This window comes from Taeniopygia guttata, chromosome 20, assembly GCF_048771995.1.
Source record: "Taeniopygia guttata chromosome 20, bTaeGut7.mat, whole genome shotgun sequence".
Classification (NCBI taxonomy): domain Eukaryota; kingdom Metazoa; phylum Chordata; class Aves; order Passeriformes; family Estrildidae; genus Taeniopygia; species Taeniopygia guttata.
In genome coordinates this window covers 15,069,337-15,090,187 of record NC_133045.1, presented here as the reverse complement: position 1 = coordinate 15,090,187, position 20,851 = coordinate 15,069,337, and the positions used below count along the sequence as shown (strand labels likewise).

At 42.4% G+C, this 20,851-nt stretch overlaps 1 protein-coding gene across 2 annotated transcripts; it reads left to right on the top strand.

Annotated features, from left to right (window-relative positions):
- Window positions 1-15: 15 nt before the first annotated feature.
- CSE1L (chromosome segregation 1 like) lies at window positions 16-20,506 on the top strand. Of its 2 annotated transcripts, none has more exons than XM_030288510.4 (25): window positions 16-146; window positions 2,297-2,392; window positions 2,921-3,063; window positions 3,998-4,099; window positions 4,490-4,635; window positions 4,928-5,018; window positions 5,280-5,387; window positions 6,271-6,363; window positions 7,565-7,732; window positions 7,827-7,956; window positions 8,632-8,697; window positions 10,147-10,349; window positions 11,352-11,436; window positions 12,174-12,235; window positions 12,979-13,115; window positions 13,277-13,380; window positions 13,976-14,073; window positions 14,943-15,093; window positions 15,584-15,792; window positions 16,301-16,398; window positions 16,606-16,691; window positions 17,729-17,810; window positions 18,248-18,394; window positions 19,225-19,456; window positions 19,979-20,506. In XM_030288510.4, exons 2-25 carry the CDS (start codon window positions 2,308-2,310, stop codon window positions 20,066-20,068), a joined length of 2,916 nt encoding a protein of 971 aa, XP_030144370.3. In that variant the 5' UTR covers window positions 16-146; window positions 2,297-2,307; the 3' UTR covers window positions 20,069-20,506. The 2 variants fall into 2 exon arrangements, with proteins under 2 accessions (XP_030144370.3, XP_030144369.3); XM_030288509.4 differs by lacking the exon at window positions 16-146 and adding an exon at window positions 447-1,119.
- Window positions 20,507-20,851: the final 345 nt, after the last annotated feature.

Genomic DNA, 20,851 nt, shown 5'->3' with positions numbered 1-20,851 from the left:
CTGATTGGCCGGGCGGCAGCGCGATGTCACCGCCCCGCGCGATGCGGTCACGGAGCCGCCGCCGCGCCCTCGCCCGGCGGTTTGAATGTGAAGCGCAGCCGGAGCGCTCGGAGCCGCCGCCGCCGCCGCCGTGAGGGAGCCGCCAGGTAAGGCCGGGACGCGCTGCCCCGCACGGCGATGGCGCCGGGGCGGCCCCGCGCACCGGCGGCACCGCAGCCGCCCGCGCGCCAACTTTGCGCCGCGCTCGGCGCTGGGCCCGCGGCGCGGCCACCGGCGCAGCGCACCATGCTGGGCCCTTCCGCCCGCCCCTCGCGGGCCCCCATTGGTCCGCGGCCGCGGGGCCTGCACAGCCCGCGCCCCTCATTGGCTGCGGCCGCTGCCAGTCCGGGCTGCCGCGGCGAGGGGACCGAGTTAGGCTGAGGTTCCGGGGCCGCTCGGGACCTCGCCCGGCCCCGGCCCCGGCCCCGCCGCCCCTCACGGCCCCGCCCGGCCCGGCCCCGGGGCTGCTCTGCGGGGCCGCCGCAGGAGCCGCGCCAGCGGAACAGGCGCGGTCCGGCCCGGGATGGACGGAGCCGCCCGGCCCTCCCGCGGGTGAACGGCCCGGCGGGAGCGGCGGGAGCGGGGCCAGCCCCGCCGCAGAGCCGCGGCTGCTCCGGCGCGGCCTCAGCCCATGGGGAGCAGCGGGCGCGGGGCCGCTCCTGCCGCGGGGCCGTGCTGCTCCCGCCGGCCCTGGCGCTGCTGTGCCGGGCCCGCGCTCCGGGCAGCAGGGAATGCCCCCGGGGAGTCCCCGAGCTCTCAGGATGGTTTCCCCGTCAGCTCCGGGCCCTGAGCGCCCTGCGGCACCGGCCGGTGCGCTCCGTGCTGCCTGAGGCCGTGCGGTTCTGCCGGGCTCTGCCCGGTCCGAGCCCCGGGGCACGGCCGCGTTCTGTGCTGAGCGCTTTGCTCTGGAAGCGGTCTGCATTGGTTTGGCTAAAGTCGGTGATGTTCAAGCACGCTTTGTGGGTTTTCTGAGGCCTGCAACCCAGAGCATCATACCACCCCAGCTAAAGTACCACCCGTGTTTTTCGTACTGCAAAACAAACCTGAAGAGCTCGAGGAAAGAGAAGGAAATGAACATATGTAGGTAACAGGTCAAAATATGTTGGTGGATGTGAATTGGTGAACAAGACTACGGACCCCAAAAGTAAACCCCAAAAGCACAGGAAAACATAGGAGAGGACGGTTCGGGTAGATTTTTACTTCTTGCAAAATATGTTAGGATCTGATTTGGTTATTAACATTAATTTAATTCAAGGGGATACTGCTGCTGTCTTTTAAAATTATATAGATGCCATAACTGACATAAAAATTGTGTCATTACAACTCACTGCCTTTGTGAGCGTGTTTATTGTGCTGGTGATCAGCATGAAACATCTACAAAGCAGGACAGGTAAATTTCAGTCAGTTGTACTAAACAGAAACTCCAGAGAAAAAATGGAAACCTTCTCTTCCTCATAGCCTGTGTTGGGAGTGAACTGTGCTGCTGGTGATGGGAAGGACAGGCAGGATTGATGATGATGTCCAAAGGAACATCTCCATTAAAGCACATCTTACTGTCATAGTATTGCTGTAATTTTAATTCTTCCAGTGCAGGCTGTGAAGTATATATATAACTGTGGTACAGATAAGAATATGTGTGGGAGGATTACTAGAGAGGACCAGTATGGACTTATTGCAGAGTTACTCTGTAAAAAGTATTGCATTTAAATTAGCTCCCACCCTAGTCTGAACTAATTTTACAGGGAGGATAAACTAACTGGCTTTGCACAGTCTTTTGTGTCTTTTTTTGAAAAAGTATTTTCTTTTGAGATTTTTATTTAATAAGGAATATTTGATTTTTGAAAAAGCTTTGACTCTTCAACACACTTTGAATTGTTTTATTTACAATTATGTAGGGCAGGACTGTTCAGCTGTTTCAGTCAGGAGCAGTTTTTGGGGCTGGCAGCAGAACAAAAACAGAACCAAGTTCCTGTTGTCCTGAAAGGGCAAGAGATCATCTTTTGGCTGTACCTGGTGCATGTCTGCAGGATGCATAAACCTTTTCTGGAGTTTGAGGTCCATAAACTAGAAACTAACAGTTACCTGTAGCTTGACAAATGGGATGTTTGCTGTACCTGGAGCACCCTGGTTGGGACTGTGCTTGTGAAGTATTGTCCAAAAGAGCTGATGTTGCTTCTGTGGGATCTGGTTTTAGCTGGGTAGTTTTAGGACATATTTTCTGATCTCTGGTTGTAACAGAACTGCTTGTGGGTTTTAGGTTCTGCCAGAATGGAGCTCAGTGATGCCAATTTACAAACTTTAACTGAATATCTAAAGAAAACACTAGATCCAGATCCTGCTATAAGGCGTCCTGGTAAGTGTTTCTCATGATTGAGAACAAAAAAAGTTCTGTTTCTTTTTGTCTCTCCTGTCTCTGTGTACCAAATTTCAGTGGATATTTATGCAATTACCTCTTTACAGTAAAGTTCTCATTTTAAAATGAAACCCCAAAGAAACTAATGAAGGGTGGGTATAAATAGAAGTAATTTTACCTGTTTTTTGTGGTTTTCTTTTTCTGTATTGTTGCTTTTTTTTCACTATTGTTATTTAAAGCAGTGCTGCTGTTCCCAACAAGTCAGGATTTACTTCTCTCGGGTTATGGCTTTTCCAAGGGTGAGGAGGCAGAATTTCCCCATCCTGCTGGGGATCCAGAGCTGTTGTTGAGGCAGGAGTGGCGAGGAGCTGGGAACAAAGAAGCTGTGATACCTTTTGTCAGACATGTTGCTGTGAAGCTCTGGGAAGTGTTTGTGTTGGGTATTTTAAACAGCCACTTGAGCAATGGTAGGATTCCTTTTAGAGAAAGCAGTTGAGCTGTTGCTGACCGCAGTGTGTTCTCTTTCAGCGGAAAAGTTCCTTGAATCTGTGGAAGGAAGCCAGAACTACCCGCTGTTACTCTTAACACTGCTGGAGAAATCACAGGAAAATGTCATCAAAGTTTGTGCATCTGTAACGTTCAAGAATTATATTAAAAGGAACTGGAGAATTGTAGGTATTCTAGTGAGGAAGTGTGCTAAGAACCAATCATCCTTTTAGGGTACAATATGCAGATTCACATCCCTCCCAGCTCAGTGTCCTCTGTGAACCTACTGAGGGAGCCCTTGATCCTCTCATCCACATCATCAGTAAAGATACTAATCAGCCCTGACCCCCGGGCAGCCCCGTTAGTGACTGATGGTATAGATAAGCATACCTTGAACTTCTGAAATTGCTAACTTTTGATTATGTGTGTGGAAGGATGGTAAAAGGGATGTGAGAAGGGTACTGGTACCATCAGGTTTAAGGTATCTCAGGATTGAGTGTCTCCCTGGAGGTGCTTTTCTCTTTTAATTGCTGGATGATTTCTAGTTCTCTGACACTGGTTGGGACAAGCCACCTCATTATTTTATTTCTTTAGTAGTAGCTTTGCAATTTCTACTGCTTGGCACTGCTGACTGACTGCTGGTTTGAACTGGTTAGATAACTTAAAGTCAACGTTAGGGTTTTGATTGTGTAACCTGCACCTTCATGTACACTCTCTAGAAAGGATGGCTTGAGACAGCTCACACAAAATCAATTTGTGGAGCTGGCAGAAATGCTGTTTGCTGTGGTAGAAGAGGAGACTTGGTTAAATGTGGGGATTTTATTGCTGTGTGCACCTACCCTCACTGCTGCTCAATTGCTGACCTGAAAAGTTACCCTTAGGGAAGAGAAAAAAATCTTCTTCAAAGTTTTGCAGAAGGACATTATTTCTTTCAGTTTTTTTCAGATACTGCTGTTCCAGATTCATTGGAGGCAGTGTCTCTAATTTGCTGCTTAGGTTCTTCAGCATTGCAATAATTACATAAATCAATATAAACTGTTGGTTTCTGAAATGCTGGTCATCTCTCATTGCCTGGAGTATGCTGATATGCCCATAACTTAATTATTGTTTTCATTTTAGGTTGAGGATGAACCAAACAAAATATGTGAATCAGACAGAATAGCCATTAAAGCCAACATAGTGCCCTTGATGCTTAGCAGCCCAGAACAAATTCAAAAGCAGGTAATATGTCATTCCTGGTTGTATCCATGAAACTTTGGGAATATTCTAAGCATGTCTAGAAGCTATGGTTATTGGCAGAGGTCAATTCCCTTACCTCTGAGCTCAAGCTGATCAAAATAACTTGGAGGCTATTGTGACAGGTATTTCAACCTACTTTAACATTTTTTAAAGATGATTACTGTATAATCTTATAGCTAAATTCTAACATTAGCAGTTAAACAGCAATTCTAGAAAGTGAGACTGTGTAAGTTTAAGGTGAGATTTTTGTAGCTATTTAATCCAGTGATTTTTGAATGGGACAGGCAGAACCAGGAATTTCTGGGATGTGGGCAGCCTCTGGCAGAGCTGCTGCGTGCCATTCTGTGCCGTGACGGCTCCGTTCCTTTGCAGCTGAGCGATGCCATCAGTATCATTGGGCGGGAAGACTTCCCTCAGAAGTGGCCAGACCTGCTCACAGAGATGGTGAATCGCTTCCAGAGCGGAGATTTCCACGTCATCAATGGGGTGCTGCGCACCGCCCACTCTTTATTCAAAAGGTACTGGAAGTAAGGGAGTTTGTGTGTGGATGCTGAAAGTTCTGTTCAGCTGGCATGTTTTGCTGTTAGACTTCGTTTTGGACATTTACAAAAGCCCACAGTTGTGACTTCTACACATACCTTTTAAGTAGTTATCAAATTGTACACCTTGCATGGTTTTGAACCATGTTGTTTAGTTCCTGTTTACTTTACAGTATTTTTTTCAAGGTTCAGCACAAGACAAAATTCTGTGTGAATTACTTTGATAATAAATGCTATTCTGTTTTTCATGTGTTTTTCTCTTACTTGTCAGGTACCGCCATGAATTTAAGTCAAATGAATTATGGACGGAGATCAAACTCGTTCTTGATGCCTTTGCTTTACCATTGACAAATCTCTTTAAGGTATTTCTTGTTGAGTCATTTCTAAAACAAGTTTAATGTTCTGAGTTGCTTGCTGTGCATACCTGTAAAATTAAAACTCAAGAATTGTTGTTTGAAACTCTTAAAGGGGTTCAGATTCAGGGCATGAAGTGAGACCTAACAAGATTGATAAGAGGATGAAAAATAACCATATTTTCTTCTTAAAAAAAACATTCCATGACACTTTTCAGTATTTTTTATTGGTGTGGGTTTTGTACTTGACAGTCTTGCATTTTTTTCTAGGCAACTATTGAACTTTGCAGCACGCATGCAAACGATGCCAGTGCCCTGAAGGTTCTCTTTTCTTCTCTCATTCTAATTGCGAAGCTGTTCTACAGTTTAAATTTTCAGGTGAATCTCCTTGTTCTTGGGATAGTTTTACTTTGTTCTGAAGAAGCTGGTACTATAGAAATCATTTGAGGCAGCCTTTAAGGCCATGCTTTATGGCAAAAAGAAAAATCACCAGTGCATCTGCTGTAGTAAAAGCACAGTAAGGAAGTATTATTTAAGACATTAGCTTGGTCCTATGTAAACACAAGTTCAAGAGAGTCTGAGTTGGCGCTGCTTCAAGGAGGTGTCCTATGGGGCCTCTGAGAAGGAGCTGGGAAAGGCAGGAGTCCAATGCCTGAGTTTCTGCCCCTTTATAAATGTGCCTGTACTGACAGGAGCTGGGTCACGTAGGTGAGAGTCCATTAGTGTAGCTCTGTGGCACTGTAGAAGCAGTAATTCTGGGAGCAGTGTGTGTTGTCTGGCTTTGGAAGCAGATCTGCATTTTGGACATTACTAAGTGTGCTCTGTGGGAAATAGTAAAAAGCTCCCTTGCTGGGGTGACATTTTTTTAGTGTCTCAACATGAATGTAAGTCTGTGAAGTGGGATTGTGCCTGGATTCCTTGGGCTGCTCTGCCATAGGGGGCAGAAGAAAAAGCTGAAGTTAAAAAAGACTTGTGCTCTCTTGTTCTGAGAGTGAGAGGCGATAAGGCTCATTCATTATAAAAATGTGAGCAGTTTAGAGTCTAAGCAACTGGTTTATTTGGAATTACGTGTACTTCAGGGCTCTGCCAGAACAGTTTTCGTTTGGGAGGAGGAAGGGGCACTGTTTCAGTTTGAAGATTGTTTTCCACAGGTTGCTGTCCCTCAGTAGATTATAAGGTGGATGCACCACTTCAGTGTAGGTATGTTATCTAAGCAGTGCAGTCAGAAATTAAAATGTAGATATATGCTTTTCGTTCACAGGATCTTCCTGAATTTTTTGAAGATAACATGGAAACATGGATGACAAACTTTCATAGCCTTTTAACTTTAGATAATAAACTCTTGCAGACTGATGTAAGTACTGCATAAACCACCTGGTTTGCATCTGTAGGGGAGAGTGTGGACTGACAACTTAGGTCTAATTATGAACAATGCAGTGTTTTTTTGTGGGGCAAACAAAGGAATAGAATGACTGCAAGAAAGTGGAGTTTAAGAGAAGTTGCTCTGCTGTCTAAGGAATTTGAGGTTCATTTATTCAAGCTGTGACAGTTCCAGCTATGCACAGAAATCAAATTACCCATACTCATCTGAGTTGATTCTTTCCAGAACAGCTGCTGAAGTAACCTGACTGTTAGCATCACAAGGCTCAGGTTTTCTGTATCTGTCAGCTGGTTCTAGAAAACAGGGTATCTTAAAGAACTTGAAACAATTGAACACAGAGGGCAGGACATCTCTTAAGCACTTCAGTATTTGCTGTCTTGGTCTAGTTAAAGAATGCGTAATTTCACTGGTGAAAGCTGATACCAGGTCAACAAAGCTCCAGTTACTTTTGTGCGTGTTTTCTGCATTTTAAGTGCTGATGTCTTCCATCGTCACAGCATCACATCTCCACTTGATGGAGCCAAAACAACTGTATAAATTTCTTGACAGCACATAGGGAGGCATATTAAGTGTATGTTGTGCTCTAGTTACCCTTCTGCTAAAATAAGCTTTGCTGCTTTTTTGTCTTGTGTCTGTGGGCTGCTCCCAGTACAAGCACTTGTGCAGCTGAACTGGAACAGGCAGTAAAGCTGAAACGTGGGGATGGAGGGAAGAGGGGCAGACAGAACTGGGGTGGTGTTTGCTTGAGTTGTTTTTTTTAATTCCAGTTCAATTTCCCAGTTCACATTGTGGTTCCATGAACATCTGTGATCTGGGGAAGGGGAGGGAACTTCTACAACTACTCCAATTAAAGAATCATGATGTAGTGGCTTTTAATTGTATTTTTGATGCCTTGTGTTGTCTTTTTCGTACTACATTTGTAAATTAATTTCGTGTGAATTATGGTGTACATAGTACTTGATATGAAATGTAGGTATGATTTCTCACTTGAAAAGCAGTTTGGGTACAGATCAGCAAAATACAGTATTCTAGGGACAATGAGAAGGATTTCTTCACCTGTTTGGGACATGGTAAAATGGTGATGTAAATATTTAATGTAAATACATTGATACTTCTAATGTTTAAGTAGTGTTGAAGTTTGGATGTTCAAGTTCTTAGTTTTGTTTTATGTGAGGATGAAGAGGAAGCTGGATTGTTGGAGCTCTTGAAATCACAAATTTGTGATAATGCCGCTTTATATGCTCAAAAATATGATGAAGAATTCCAGCCCTACCTGCCACGTTTTGTAACAGCAATCTGGAATCTGTTAGTCACAACTGGCCAGGAAGTGAAGTATGACTTGGTGAGTTGCTAAAATCTGATCTTATCAAGTGTAATAATAAATCATAAATGGATCAGTCATGCTAAAGTTTTGCCTTCTGTTTGTGGTGCTATAGCTGGTCAGTAACGCCATCCAGTTTCTGGCCTCAGTTTGTGAGAGACCACATTACAAGCATCTGTTTGAAGACCAGAATATATTGACAAGCATCTGTGAAAAAGTTATTGTTCCCAATATGGAATTTAGAGGTAACTTTTTGAGACTTAAATTTTGAAAAACACAACAAAAATCTAATTAGCATGGCATGTTGCTTTGCGGGACTAAGAATTGAGGATTCCCTCTTGTGTACCTTAGTGCCAGATTCAAGCCAAAGTTTCTGCAGCAGATTGCTGTCCTATGGGCTTTGTAGAGTTGTTTGACTATACCTAACTTTTCATGTTGAAATCCCAGTGGAGGAAGTCTAGGTCATGTGCCACCAATAAATTTCTACAATTAAAGTGAGTATCTGAGTAATACAAGGAGCCTAAATAGGCAGGAATATCAGGCCTACCAAATTGTAGTGTTCAGTTCTCCAGGTTTTGATGCTCATACTGATCATTTATTTAAAATGCAGTGAAAATATATTGCAGTGATAAGAAACTTCTCTCTCTTAAGTCTATGACTCTGAAAGTCTCTTCAAATACATCTGGTGTTGAATATGTGTTGAGGTTTTTCTTAGAATCAACACATCAGCCCCTGGGTATGAAAGACTAATTTATGGGACAGAAGCTAAACAGACTAGTCTGGCTGGATATTTCTTGTTAATTAATATTAATGTTATAGGAAGGTTCTTGGAAAAAATAGCAAGCTGATAATGATAGACCCTTTTACTATAAAAACCAGAGACTGCAGTACTTCAACTTTCACGTATTTTGTATTTTCAGCGGCTGATGAAGAAGCATTTGAAGATAATTCTGAAGAGTATATAAGAAGGGATTTGGAAGGATCTGGTAATCCACAGATTTTTACTAAGAATACTTGGTCTTTAAATATAACTCTAAAGAGCTGAAGCAATTTATTGACGCTTTTATAACTTCATTTTGAAATTGAGAAGGTTTCCACACACCACCCCCAGCTGGATTTTATCCAGTCTGTGATCAAGTCTACTGTCACGATATGCTTGTCACAGTGTCTTTCTGATTTGATCAATGTTTTTATAGGGCTTTTTCCTTAATTGGATTGGTATGTCTTCTGCACTGCCCACATTCTCAGCAAACACAGCCTGCGAGTCAACGCTGAGTAGTAGCCAGTTGTGTATTTAGTTCCTATGTGTGGAGTTTTAAATAACAGGGAGAGACTCTTGATGCTGAGGCTGAAATTCTGCCGGGGTTGCACACAAGCTGTGCTCAGGCCAGCTGGCCAGCAGCCAGGCTGGGATGTGGCATGTGTTGAGAGCAGTGCCTGCCCTGGGCCACGGCTGTGCTGGCCCAGCTGCTGCAGGGCTGGGGGAGGCTGTGCTCTGCAGCCAGGCCAGAGCCTTAGGGAGCCAAACCTGCCTCTGTGTGACAGGCTGTGCCACCAGCACGTCACTGACAGACACATCTGAAGTGATGGCATTTCGTGGTAGATTGAATAAATTATTGTATGCTTGCAGTGGAGGAGAAAATTCGAGGAAACCTTTTTGAACTTTTTTCAAGAAAACGTCATTCTTATCCAAGAGTGGCTGTATTTTAGGTATCTGTGAAGTTTTTTACAAAAAGGTACTGTCAGGTGTGGTGGGCCAATAGCTGGGTTGTGCTCCAGCCTGCTGCAGTCTGATGAGGGTGAGAGGTGAAAGTGAGAAGACTGGTGGATAAAGGCAGTTTAAGTGAAAGACAGAGTAAGGAAAGGGGAGAGAAGTTAGTGACTCACCACTGCCTGCAGGCAGACTTCCCCCAGACCCCCTCCCCCCCAGCTCAGTTTTTATTGCTGAGCATGTCACAGCATGGAATGTCTTGCTGGTCACTTTGGATTAGTTGCCCACGTTGTCCCCTCCCAGCTTCTTGCCTGCCCCAAACGACTTGCTGGGAAGGCAAAGCAGGAGGAAGAGGAAGCCCTGACACTGTGACAGTGCTCTTCAGCAGCAGCAAGCCCTGGGTGTTACCAGCAGCTTTAGCCACTGGTACAAAACGCGACACTAGGACGAAAAGACTCCCTCCCAGGCAGAGCCAGTACCTTTGGATGCATAATGCCCAGCCCCCCTGCATGCCTGCTGCACTGCTCAGGGGCAGGTGTCCCTTCTCCCTGGCAGTCCAGTTGTGACAGTGAATAAAAGGCTTACAGGTGTTCTTACACAGCAGTATGGAGGGTTGCAATAATTAACATAACTTGAGAAGCTGATACTGTTTTGATTATTATGTTTATTAATATGAAAAGCTGTCTGCTTTGTCATATCCTAAGAATCTTTGGTTCTCATGCAGATATTGACACCAGGCGCAGAGCAGCTTGTGATCTGGTCAGAGGCTTGTGCAAATTTTTTGAAGGACCTGTGACAGGGATTTTTTCTGGATATGTTAATTCTATGCTGCAAGAATATGCAAAGAATCCGTCTGTTAACTGGAAGCACAAAGATGCAGCCATTTACCTTGTAACATCTTTGGCATCCAAAGCTCAGACACAGAAGGTACTTGTACATTTTATTCTTTGTAATCTGTCTGCATTCAGCTATTGCAGTGCAGATGAGGCCTGCTGCTCGTTTAAGCTGCTTCAAGAAAGGGAGTAAACTGTGTGTGCAGTAGTTGATGTTGATGAGATGAAAAGCTGCCCTTTATATAATCCTGTCACAGCTGGTGCTATCTGACCTTCAGGTAGATGGGGCACAGTGTGGCACTGTGGCTGGCGTGTGAGATCCAGCCAGCCAAAGAAACAAAACTGGCTCAGCTCTGGAACCTCTGAGCTCTGAGTGGTCCTGAGGCACTCTGGAAGCCATGGAAGGCAAATAGGGCTTTACAGAAGATGATCAGATGGGCTAAGCAGACTAAAAGGAATTTAAATGACTCTTGGAGTTCTTACATTTCCCAATATTTCCTGCTACTTGAATGTTTAATTTGTGAATGACATGTGAATGCTAATGACAGCTGGAAATGGATCTCATTACTTGCTGATAGGCTGGAGACACTGAAAAAGCACAGCTGGGCTAACCTATATTTTGAAACAGGAGCACTGTATCAAATGTCCGATGGAACAAGTTTAGATGTACTGCTAGATCTTTTAAATGCTGTTACAGTTCAAATCTCAGTGCCTTTACAAGACAGATTTGAGGCAAACATAGTAAAATGTGTACATCTCTTTGTGCAATTTTGCTGAAGGTTCTCAGTCTTTTCCTGAAGCCAGGTGTATACTGCTGGCCAGCAGTTTTTAGTATGTGTAATGGGAACATTACACATCACTAGTCTGGTAGCATTTGGGAAACTGCAAACTTTGTGTCTTTTTCTGTGCTATTTGATGGCAAATATGAACTAATTTAGAACACTTCGTTGAAAAATCTCCATCTAAAAATCCTGGTTTAAAAAGAGGTTGCATTTCTTGTAAAAGAAAACTAATAGTAATTTTTAAAAATTAGTAAGAAAACTAGCAGCTTATATGTCAGAATATAAAAATACAAGTTGTTTTTTGCTTCTTCCAGCACGGAATAACACAGGCCAATGAACTCGTTAATCTGACAGAATTCTTTGTGAATCACATTCAACCTGACTTAAAGTCTGCTACTGGTAAGTTAATGTTAATTTTGATAGGGTATTTTTGTGATGTATCATAGCCTTGACAGTGGCCATTGTTTGTGAAGTCTCAAGCACTCCTTTATCAGCAGAATTTCCGGGACGGGCTCTTAACACCTGGCCCAGAGTAATTCATTTTTGTGTGGCCAGCAGTGAAGGAGCTGTTACACCAAGGTGGATTGCCACCTTACCACCTGCTCTCTGCAAGATCAGAGCATGTATACACATGGTTGCTCTCAGCTACATCTTAACTTGTTGAATCAAAGTAATTTGAGTTCTGTATTTGAGGCCTTGTGGCAAACCTCTGTGCTCTATAAAACCCTGAGAAGTTAAAATACTGATGCTCTATTGATGAGGTTGTGGATGTCTAGATTTAAACCACGGTGTTTATTTTATACTTCAACAATTATCTTACTACACTGAAGCATAGTGGGTTGTCTCAAAATGTGTAATTGAAGGCTGCTAAAATTGAAACCAGAAGATGAGATTTCATCTGAGCTGGACTGTACTTTTAATGGTACTGGGATGTGATTTGTTCCTAAAACTGATATTCTAGCAGTGCCCATATGAAAGTGCAGGAACTAAGAAATGTAGAAAAACATTGTCTGTATTATTTTCTACAGGGGAAAATTATTACTTAGTGACAATTGTCACTTGTATATATAGTATATGTTCAGTAATCGCATTTGTATGAGAAGTATCAATGAAGTTTGCATATTTTTCTGTTTCAGTGAATGAATTCCCTGTGCTAAAAGCAGATGGTATCAAATATATCATGATTTTTAGAAACCAAGTAAGTTTTTCTTTCACTCTTATAGAAAAACATATTGTTACTTTTATACTTGCCAAACCTAATTTATCACACTTGGCCATATACTAACTCAACAGGTGTTTGATAGTCATACACAACACTTCATGCTGAATTTTTAATTTAGAAAGTAAATGATATTGTTATAAATACCCAATTAACATGTAGTCTGTGTGCTGTTCATATGCTGTGGGAACACTGAATATCTTAGCTGCTTAATTCTGTGACACACTCAGACGTTTCCAAGTCAGTGTTAGTCCAGATACCCTTGATAGCTTGTATCACTGCAGTAGTTGTTACAGAGTACAGCAGTTTTATCCTTTATCTTTTCTGATTCATGAGATGGGGTGAGAAAGTATGTTGCATACTATTCTAAATTCTAAATTACCTTTATTTATTTCCTATGAAATATCCATTATACTGTTTTTTTAAACCTTGATATTTTTAATTACCTATTAAGACAAAGTAAAATGGAAAGGGAAATACACATTGGGATTGTCTGCACTTACTGCTAACCCAGTGTACTGTTGGTGTTCAGGGGAAGTATGCGAGCCATGACAGAAGTAGGTACCTCCTGGTTGTCAGGACGTGAAGGAGCAGCAGGAGGAGCCTCCCAAGACACCTCCCTCTGCCAAGCTCTGTGTGTTACTGATGAGCTTGGCTGTGCTCTACAGCTGAACCATCTGCATTTTTTAACGTACTTATGACTTGTTGCTGTACTTGTGTAGGTACCAAAGGAGCAACTGCTGGTGTCTATTCCTCTCTTAATCAATCATCTCCAAGCAGAAAGTATTGTAGTCCATACCTACGCAGCCCATGCTCTTGAAAGACTGTTTACCATGAGAGGGACAAATAATGCTACCCTGTAAGTTTTCAAGCAGAAATAAATTCATTGCTAATAGATTTTGTGTATTAAGGATGAGAAGGACCTGTAGGGGATCCTTTGTGTCATATATTGTCGTATTGGATAAGGCTTGAAGTTTGTGACTCTCTCTCATCATTAAAGAGCTGTGTTTCACTTAACAGCATTACAGCTGCAGAAATGGCACCATTTGTAGAAGTGCTGTTAACAAACCTTTTCAAAGCTTTGACGCTTCCTGGCTCCTCTGAAAATGAATACATTATGAAAGGTAAATGCCTAATGAGTCCTGCAATATAAGAATAACGTGGTTAACTTGAGATAAAGGCTTACAGTTACATGTTCCTGACATTTTTATTTGCAAAACCTATTTTATGCAAATATGTTGAAGAGTGCAGTTACTTATCAGGCTGTAACACGTCATCTTCAACTAAATTTATGTTACCAAAGAAAAACACTAAACATAATGGTACTAAGTTATTTCTCTAATGGTAGGCTTGTAGTCAGGACAGTGTCAGCGGAAGATCTGAGCACTCTGGTCATGGGGAGGACATGTGGTCATGGCTAGTGAAAGGATAGATCTGATCATGGCTAAGGGGATGCTGAGATCTGAGAGTTGCCAGGACAACTGATGGCCTCTGTAAGGCTACTTGATCTCCTGTGTTCATCTCTAGAATGAGAATAAGGAGGCTTTGTTTTATGCTTTGTCGTGATTATAGATTAAATGTTCTTGCAGCAGGTGTTCTTTGTACCTAATTCCTTTTTGGGATCCTATTTTAACAGTAAAAGGTAAAGGATTTAGGCATATGTTGAGTGGCAGAAGTGTATTTTGTCTTCAGAAGTTAAAATTTTCCATTTATTTGCAGCCATCATGAGGAGTTTTTCTCTGCTCCAGGAGTCCATAATTCCATACATCCCTTCTGTCATCACACAGCTCACACAGAAACTGCTGGCTGTCAGTAAGGTAAAGAAACAGAGCAACAGGGTCACCTTTTACGTTTTAGAGCAGTCTTGCTGAGGACTTAAGTCCTATTGGTGGTGTTCTGTTAGAATACTCTAAACAGTTCAATATTTTCTGATGCAACTAATTTGAAACAGCATTCCAGTGAGGTACTGCCTTCCTTTTAGGACATATTCTAAGATCATTCTTCCTGCTCTCATCTGAAATTTAGAAGCAGATTGTGAACTCTTTCTGTAATGCTAGTTTGTTGTAGTATAAATGCTTGCTTGTGCAGAGGCCACCAGTACAATATTCTGGTTTTATCACAACTCCTGTATTCTTTGCCCATGAAACTTCTGAAGCTAATAGTAATTGGCATTGAAATGTGGGATTGAATGAAATAAATTACCCGTATGCTTTTGGTGGGTAAATTTCTCTTAGTTTTTTATTTAGACTTGCCAAATTCTTAACCATTGGCAATAGGTTTGTCCAGAAATTGATTGTCCAGAAAACTACTTCTCTGTACAGTTTAAACTCAGCTGCAGCTTATAAGAAGTATTCAATAGAGAATTGACTGGACACTTGACAGATTGAAAAATAACCTTTTTCTGGTTTTTGTTCTGTGGTATTTTTACTGTTTGGTAGCTTATATAGAGCTTCTGAAAAACACTTCCTACAAAAAAAAACACAACCTCTCTTTTATACCTTAGAGCTCTTTATGTTTGCTTTTATCCATGGAATTAATTTCATAAGCACATTAATACATACGTTACAAGTATCCCTAGTCTGAAAAGCTACTTTAGCCTTCAGTTGAAATAAAAAAATATATTTAACAAAATAAGTGACCTGTCTGTGAGTTTGGGTTGATGTGTCTGTTTATTACTTGTTTTCAGAATCCCAGCAAACCTCACTTTAACCATTATATGTTTGAGTCGATCTGCTTGTCGATCCGGATAACGTGCAAGGCAAACCCAGAGGCAGTGGGGAGCTTTGAGGAGGCTTTGTTCCTGGTGTTCACAGAGATCCTGCAGAACGATGTGCAAGGTGAGGGCGCTCAGGGAGTGCCTGTGCTCTCTCCACTGGGGTTGGCTTCTAGGATTTACCTTATGGCAGGTTTATTGTAGCACAGGAAATTCAAGGGGAGAATCAACATTTTCACCGTCTGAAGTGTTTAGATTGTTCCATAGGGTACGTCAACAGCATTCACTTATTTTAAATTGCATTCTTAAAGTATCTACCAATCACTGCTCCAAAGCCTCTTAATATTACTCTTAATTCTATTGCCTTTTTTCTAGTAGTTTGTTTTTTTATGTTCTTAAACAGTAACAGGTAGAGGAAATAGAAAGTGTATAGATGCAATGCATACTAATTGTTTGAATAATTACATTTAGGAAGGTATGTTTCTTCAGAGTTTTATTATTGAAATCTTTGTGATAATATCAAAATTGTGGTTTCAATCCATAGGTATGTGGTTTCTGGGAACTGGCAGTGACCGTGTTGTCTGACTTTGTAAATGGCATCGTTTCTCTTCCAGAGTTCATTCCCTACGTGTTTCAAGTGATGTCACTACTTCTAGAAATGCATAAAAATGAAATCCCATCATCCTACATGGCCTTGTTTCCCCATCTGCTGCAGCCAGTTCTCTGGGAAAGGACAGGAAACATTCCCCCTCTGGTCAGGCTGCTGCAGGCTTACCTGGAGCGGGGCGCCAGCACCATCGCCAGCGCTGCCGCCGACAAAATCGTGAGTGCCTGGGGCAGGGCTGGGGCGTGGGCCTGGGGACATGGGCACCTGAGCTTCCAGACTGTGAGGAGCTCCAGCAAACAGCTGGGTTGTGCACAGTTTGGTGCTTACATACAAAGACAGAATCATACTGTCAATGTAGATTTTTGGGTGCTTTTCTATTACATGGATAAGATGAATTCTAGGCTATTAGTTTTTTGTCAGCCAAGATGAAAAATTTCTGCTCTTAGTTCTTGCAAGCAGGTAAATTTCCACGGCTTTCCTGTCTTGTTTGCCTCATCGTGTGTGTAATGAGAACTTCCAGGTTCTGTTCAGAACAGTCTTGAGAAGAGTGAGTGAGAAGAAGCCAACATGTATCTTCCTTGGCCTGAACCATAGAAACTGAACCCTGGCTTAGGTTATAAAGGCTTTTGCCTTGGTGCATGCCTTAGATGGTAATGGCCAATTTTCTGGTAGGGTCACATATGGAGAACTGTTGTCTAGGATTTTATATCTGCTTTTCTTGCAGCCTGGATTGCTAGGTGTGTTCCAGAAGTTGATTGCGTCTAAAGCTAATGATCATCAAGGGTTCTATCTTCTAAACAGTATCATTGAGCATATGCCTCCGTGAGTATGAGCTGAAATTACATTTAAAGCTAACTTCTGTAGACTTTAATTGTGAAGTGTATAAATATGCTAAATGCTAACTTTTAACAACTGAAAACATCACATTTTTCAGTCAAATAGATTTGAACAATTCTATATATGTTTTCTCTGAAGTGACATCAGTAAAGTCCTAGTGTGAATTGAATACCTATCCTTTTAAATTTCCAGTGAATCAGTTGACCAGTACAGGAAACAGATCTTCATTCTGCTATTCCAAAGACTTCAAAATTCCAAAACAACAAAATTTATCAAAAGTAAGTTTCTTGCTCTGTGGAAAGCTCAGGTGACAGCAGTAGTTCAAGGTGCACAACAAGTGTCCTGTTGTGCCCCGGAGGGACAGTGGTGACTCCTAGGACTTGCTCCAAATTCTTTGTCATCAAGAGGGGTGTATGGGGCAGTCACCATAGCAGGTGACACTTAAATTAATGAAATTGAGGGAATGGAATTAAAATAATGAACAAGACTTGTTTTTTTCTCTTCCTTTCCTAGTGTATGATGTCATTATTGAAAATGTCTCCATTTAATCTCCAACCAATATCAGCAAATTTTCCCTCTGGTGCTGCACAGCAATCTGACTACCTGTAGTTACCTCTGATTGTGTGTTAGGGCTGTGAAGTATTCCATGCTTGTGTCACTTTGGCCTTTATCTGACTAAATTTATTGAAAAGGTTTTATGTTGAACTGGCAAAGTTGTGACAGATTATTGCAATACATAATCTGATTATTCATGCTGTCACAAGAAGATTGTCAGAGTTATTAAATTATTTTAATGATACTGTCACTACCCAAATTACACAGTGTCCGTAACTTAACCCTATAAAATCCTGTCAGTGCCACCTGATAGGAACAAGAATGATAGAGTTGCTTATAATGGTCTTCCACAAATAAAGTGGAAGTGGTGCTTTTAATATACTGCACCAGTGCAAAGGGGCTCATACCTCAGTCTGTATCATGTGAAGTTTTCTGCTAAAAGTAGAGTTTTTGGAAGAATTTCTTTGGTTCTTGATCTGAAAAAAAATTGCAAATGGCTTTTCTAATGCCTTTTTGTAACTGCTATAAGGGGAAAAAGGAGTAACTCTTGTGTACACCTTGTTTTTGTGTTGTGGTATGTGAAAAGATCAGTTTTTATGCAAATTTCCAGGCAGCAAGTTCATGTACTTCACTAAACTGAATGCTTATAAAGACTGCCATTTCTGTCCCCTTGGAAATCTTGGAATGTATTTTTCTGCTGACTCTAAAGCTATTCTTTTGTTTTCCTGTTAAGTTTTACTTTGACATTTTCTTGTTACAGGTTTCCTTGTCTTCATTAATTTGTATTGTGTAAGATATGGGGCATTAGCTCTGCAAGAAATATTTGACAGCATACAGCCAAAGTTAGTATGGTTTTTTTTTTGTTTGGGTTATATTTAATACTGCTGTGTTATTTTTATCTTTTGAAGTAAGAAAGAGTTGTCTGTTTAGCTAGACTGTCAGAGTACATTAATCACTAATTTGACTGGCTAAATGTTTCTCTTAATGTGGTTCATTTATTTGTCTAGAAAATCTTCTTTTTTCTGAATTTCTGACCACAGTTCCTTGCTGATAGTTCAAGTTATAATCTAATAAGATTATAAAAAGGAAAGATTGATTTTTTTAGTTGTTGTCCTTAGTGAAAAGTTTGTATGTGCAAATGTCTACTGCAACAGGGCAGCATCCTAACAGATTACCTGGTTGTTTCTATTCCCTAGTGATTCACATTGTTTCTGATTCTCTTTTGTCACCATAAGGCTGATGAGTCTTTCTAATACTTCTTCTCTCAATGCCTCCATAGGATGTTTGGAATGGTGTTGGAGAAAATTATAATTCCAGAAATCCAGAAAGTGTCTGGACAAGTTGAAAAGAAAATCTGTGCTGTTGGCATTACAAAAATCTTAACAGAATGTCCTCCCATGATGGACACTGAGTACACCAAACTGTGGTAGGTACCACACTTCTTCAGATTGTGCTGGTGAGGCTGTTTGGGTTATTGAAAATGGGAGCTCAGACCAAAATACATCTTTGTTGGAAACTCCATTGTGATCTCCTCAGAGCCACAAGGCTGTTTTCCTGTTTCCAGCCTTTCATCCTGCTTCTGTTTCTCAACAAATGAAACTGTATTTTCAAAGAGGGTGACAGAGCAGGTTTGAGATGTTTTTGATGGAGGTAGCATGGATTTGGCTAGCTGGACCTGCATTTAGGGAAATACACTGCTTTCCTCCAGCTTGTATTCTTTCTGAAAAGCTAGCCCCAGTTTTGACCTACGGCTCTTCTGGTCAGGACAGCTGAGCATATTCATAACGTGGCAGAGAAACTGTAATATCTTAGCTTGAGAGTGGAATTCTGGGGAGAGCTACCAGGGACGTTTGCTTGTCAGCCAGTCCAGCAGGCTAGCATGCCTGGTAATTTGAATTTGGTGACAATCACTGGATCCCAGACTAGATCCCAAACTAGAACTTTTAAAGTATTCAGAGGAAAGTTGTGATCTGGAAAATCATGGCTCTTTTCAGATATGTTTCATGACAATTTTACCTGATAAATACATACGTTGCTCATGCTGTTGATAGGAGTACTCACATTATGCCTGTAAAATATTCAGACCCACAACTCTCCTGGTCCAGCATGCCTTGGGCATTTACAATTTCAGTAGCCAAGCAAGTACCTGCAAAGGCTAAATTATAAGGGGTTCCAAATAACTTGAGGGTTCGTGTAAAATAGGCTGTGCTAACACATTCTGAGCAGTCCGTTTTGCCCTCCCCTCTCTGCTCCCAGGATTCCTTTGCTGCAGGCCCTAATTGGCCTCTTTGAGCTGCCGGAGGATGACACAATCCCTGACGAGGAGCACTTCATTGACATAGAAGATACTCCAGGCTATCAGACTGCCTTCTCCCAGCTAGCCTTTGCTGGGAAGAAAGAGCACGATCCTGTAGGACAAATGGTGAACAATCCTAGAATCCACCTGGCACAGTCTCTGCACAAACTGTCCACGGCGTGCCCGGGCAGGGTAGGTGACTTGTGCACTCGCATGCTGATGCTGCATTCTGCAGAGAGTGGGTCTCTCTGCTGATGTTGGATAATCTGCAAAGCGAAGTAGGTCCTAACTAGGATGCAAGATAGTGCTGTGTCCAATTCTTCATTGGAATAGAGCTTTTGTAAGGTTTTTCCTTACGAGCCTTAGAAAGGCTTTATTTTCACAGCACGTAATTTTGCAATAAGCTTAAATATGCCATTTTAAAAAGAAAATTTACACACTTGATGGCCTATAGCTAATATGTGTCTCAAGTTTGGTTGCATGCACTTACTGAATTCAGGCAGCTCATACAAAATTAGACAAGGTGAGTGTACAGTTAACTCTTTTAGCCCATGGCAGGTTTGTGTTCCCCCAGATTTTGGTAAGTAAAGATTGCCTGCTGCTTTCCCCGTGGGTACCTGCGGCTCTGTGTCTGGCTTTGTGCTGTGAGTGACTGCAGGAGGCAGCACGGGCTTCGTGTTCCGCTCGTGACACCTCTGCTCCACCTGTGCCCAGGTCCTGTCCATGCTGAGCACCAGCCTGAACGCAGAAGCGCTGCAGTACCTCCAGGGATACCTCCAAGCTGCGAGTGTGAGTCTGCTCTGAGCTGCAGAGGCTCCTCAGCAAGATCAGAACCTGCTTTCGTACGCAGAGGGTGGACACTGACTGTTTTATAGCAGAGCCCAGACAACACGAAAAAGCTGCTTGAAATTGTATTGCAGATACCATCTTGTAAAAGATAAGTGTAGCTTTAAGCTAAAACTGAAGAATTTGATGGTTTGTGTACTCATAGATAAAGGTGGCTAACTTCCATTCCCAGTTTAATTTCAAAGGGAATAGTCATAGCGGTTTGTTATGGGATTGATTTGAAATCTGCACCTGCAGTGTTTGGATAATAGTTGGAAATGTGTGGAAAGCCCTGGCTGTAGAAACTCACTTCAGTGACTAAAATTCCTTTTCATTTTAATGTTGTCCTTTGTATTTCTTTTGTCTTTCCTTAAACTTTATCTGAATTGTGAATAAATAAGAAGTACTTGTTTAAAATGCTTGTCACTGTGCACTTACTGTTTCAGAAGACAATAGCTCTTTTAAAAAAAGATGTTTTATACTTAAGATAGAATATGAAATAGTGGGACTGTGAGGGTTTTTCTTTACACAGTAGCTGAGGTGCACTGTAGGATCATGCAGAGCGAACTTACAGCTCTGGAGAAGAGCAGAGGCGTTGTCGCTGTGGCGGCAGCGGGCACAGGTGCTGTCGGTACCTGCGGGGCCGGAACGGCCGGGCCGGGCGGGGCAGCGCGCGGGGCCGGAAGCGGCGGCGGACGCAGCCGCACCGCCCGGCGCCGCGCGGGGCACACCGGGAGCTGTAGTTTCCCGCTCTGCGTCTCC

What these genes read in the sequence shown, in the direction of transcription:
- CSE1L (XM_030288509.4), top strand. An exon ending in CATTGACAAATCTCTTTAAG is followed by an intron (nt 5,019 to 5,279) that starts GTATTTCTTGTT and finishes ATTTTTTTCTAG; the next exon opens with GCAACTATTGAACTTTGCAG. An exon ending in ATAAACTCTTGCAGACTGAT is followed by an intron (nt 6,364 to 7,564) that starts GTAAGTACTGCA and finishes GTTTTATGTGAG; the next exon opens with GATGAAGAGGAAGCTGGATT.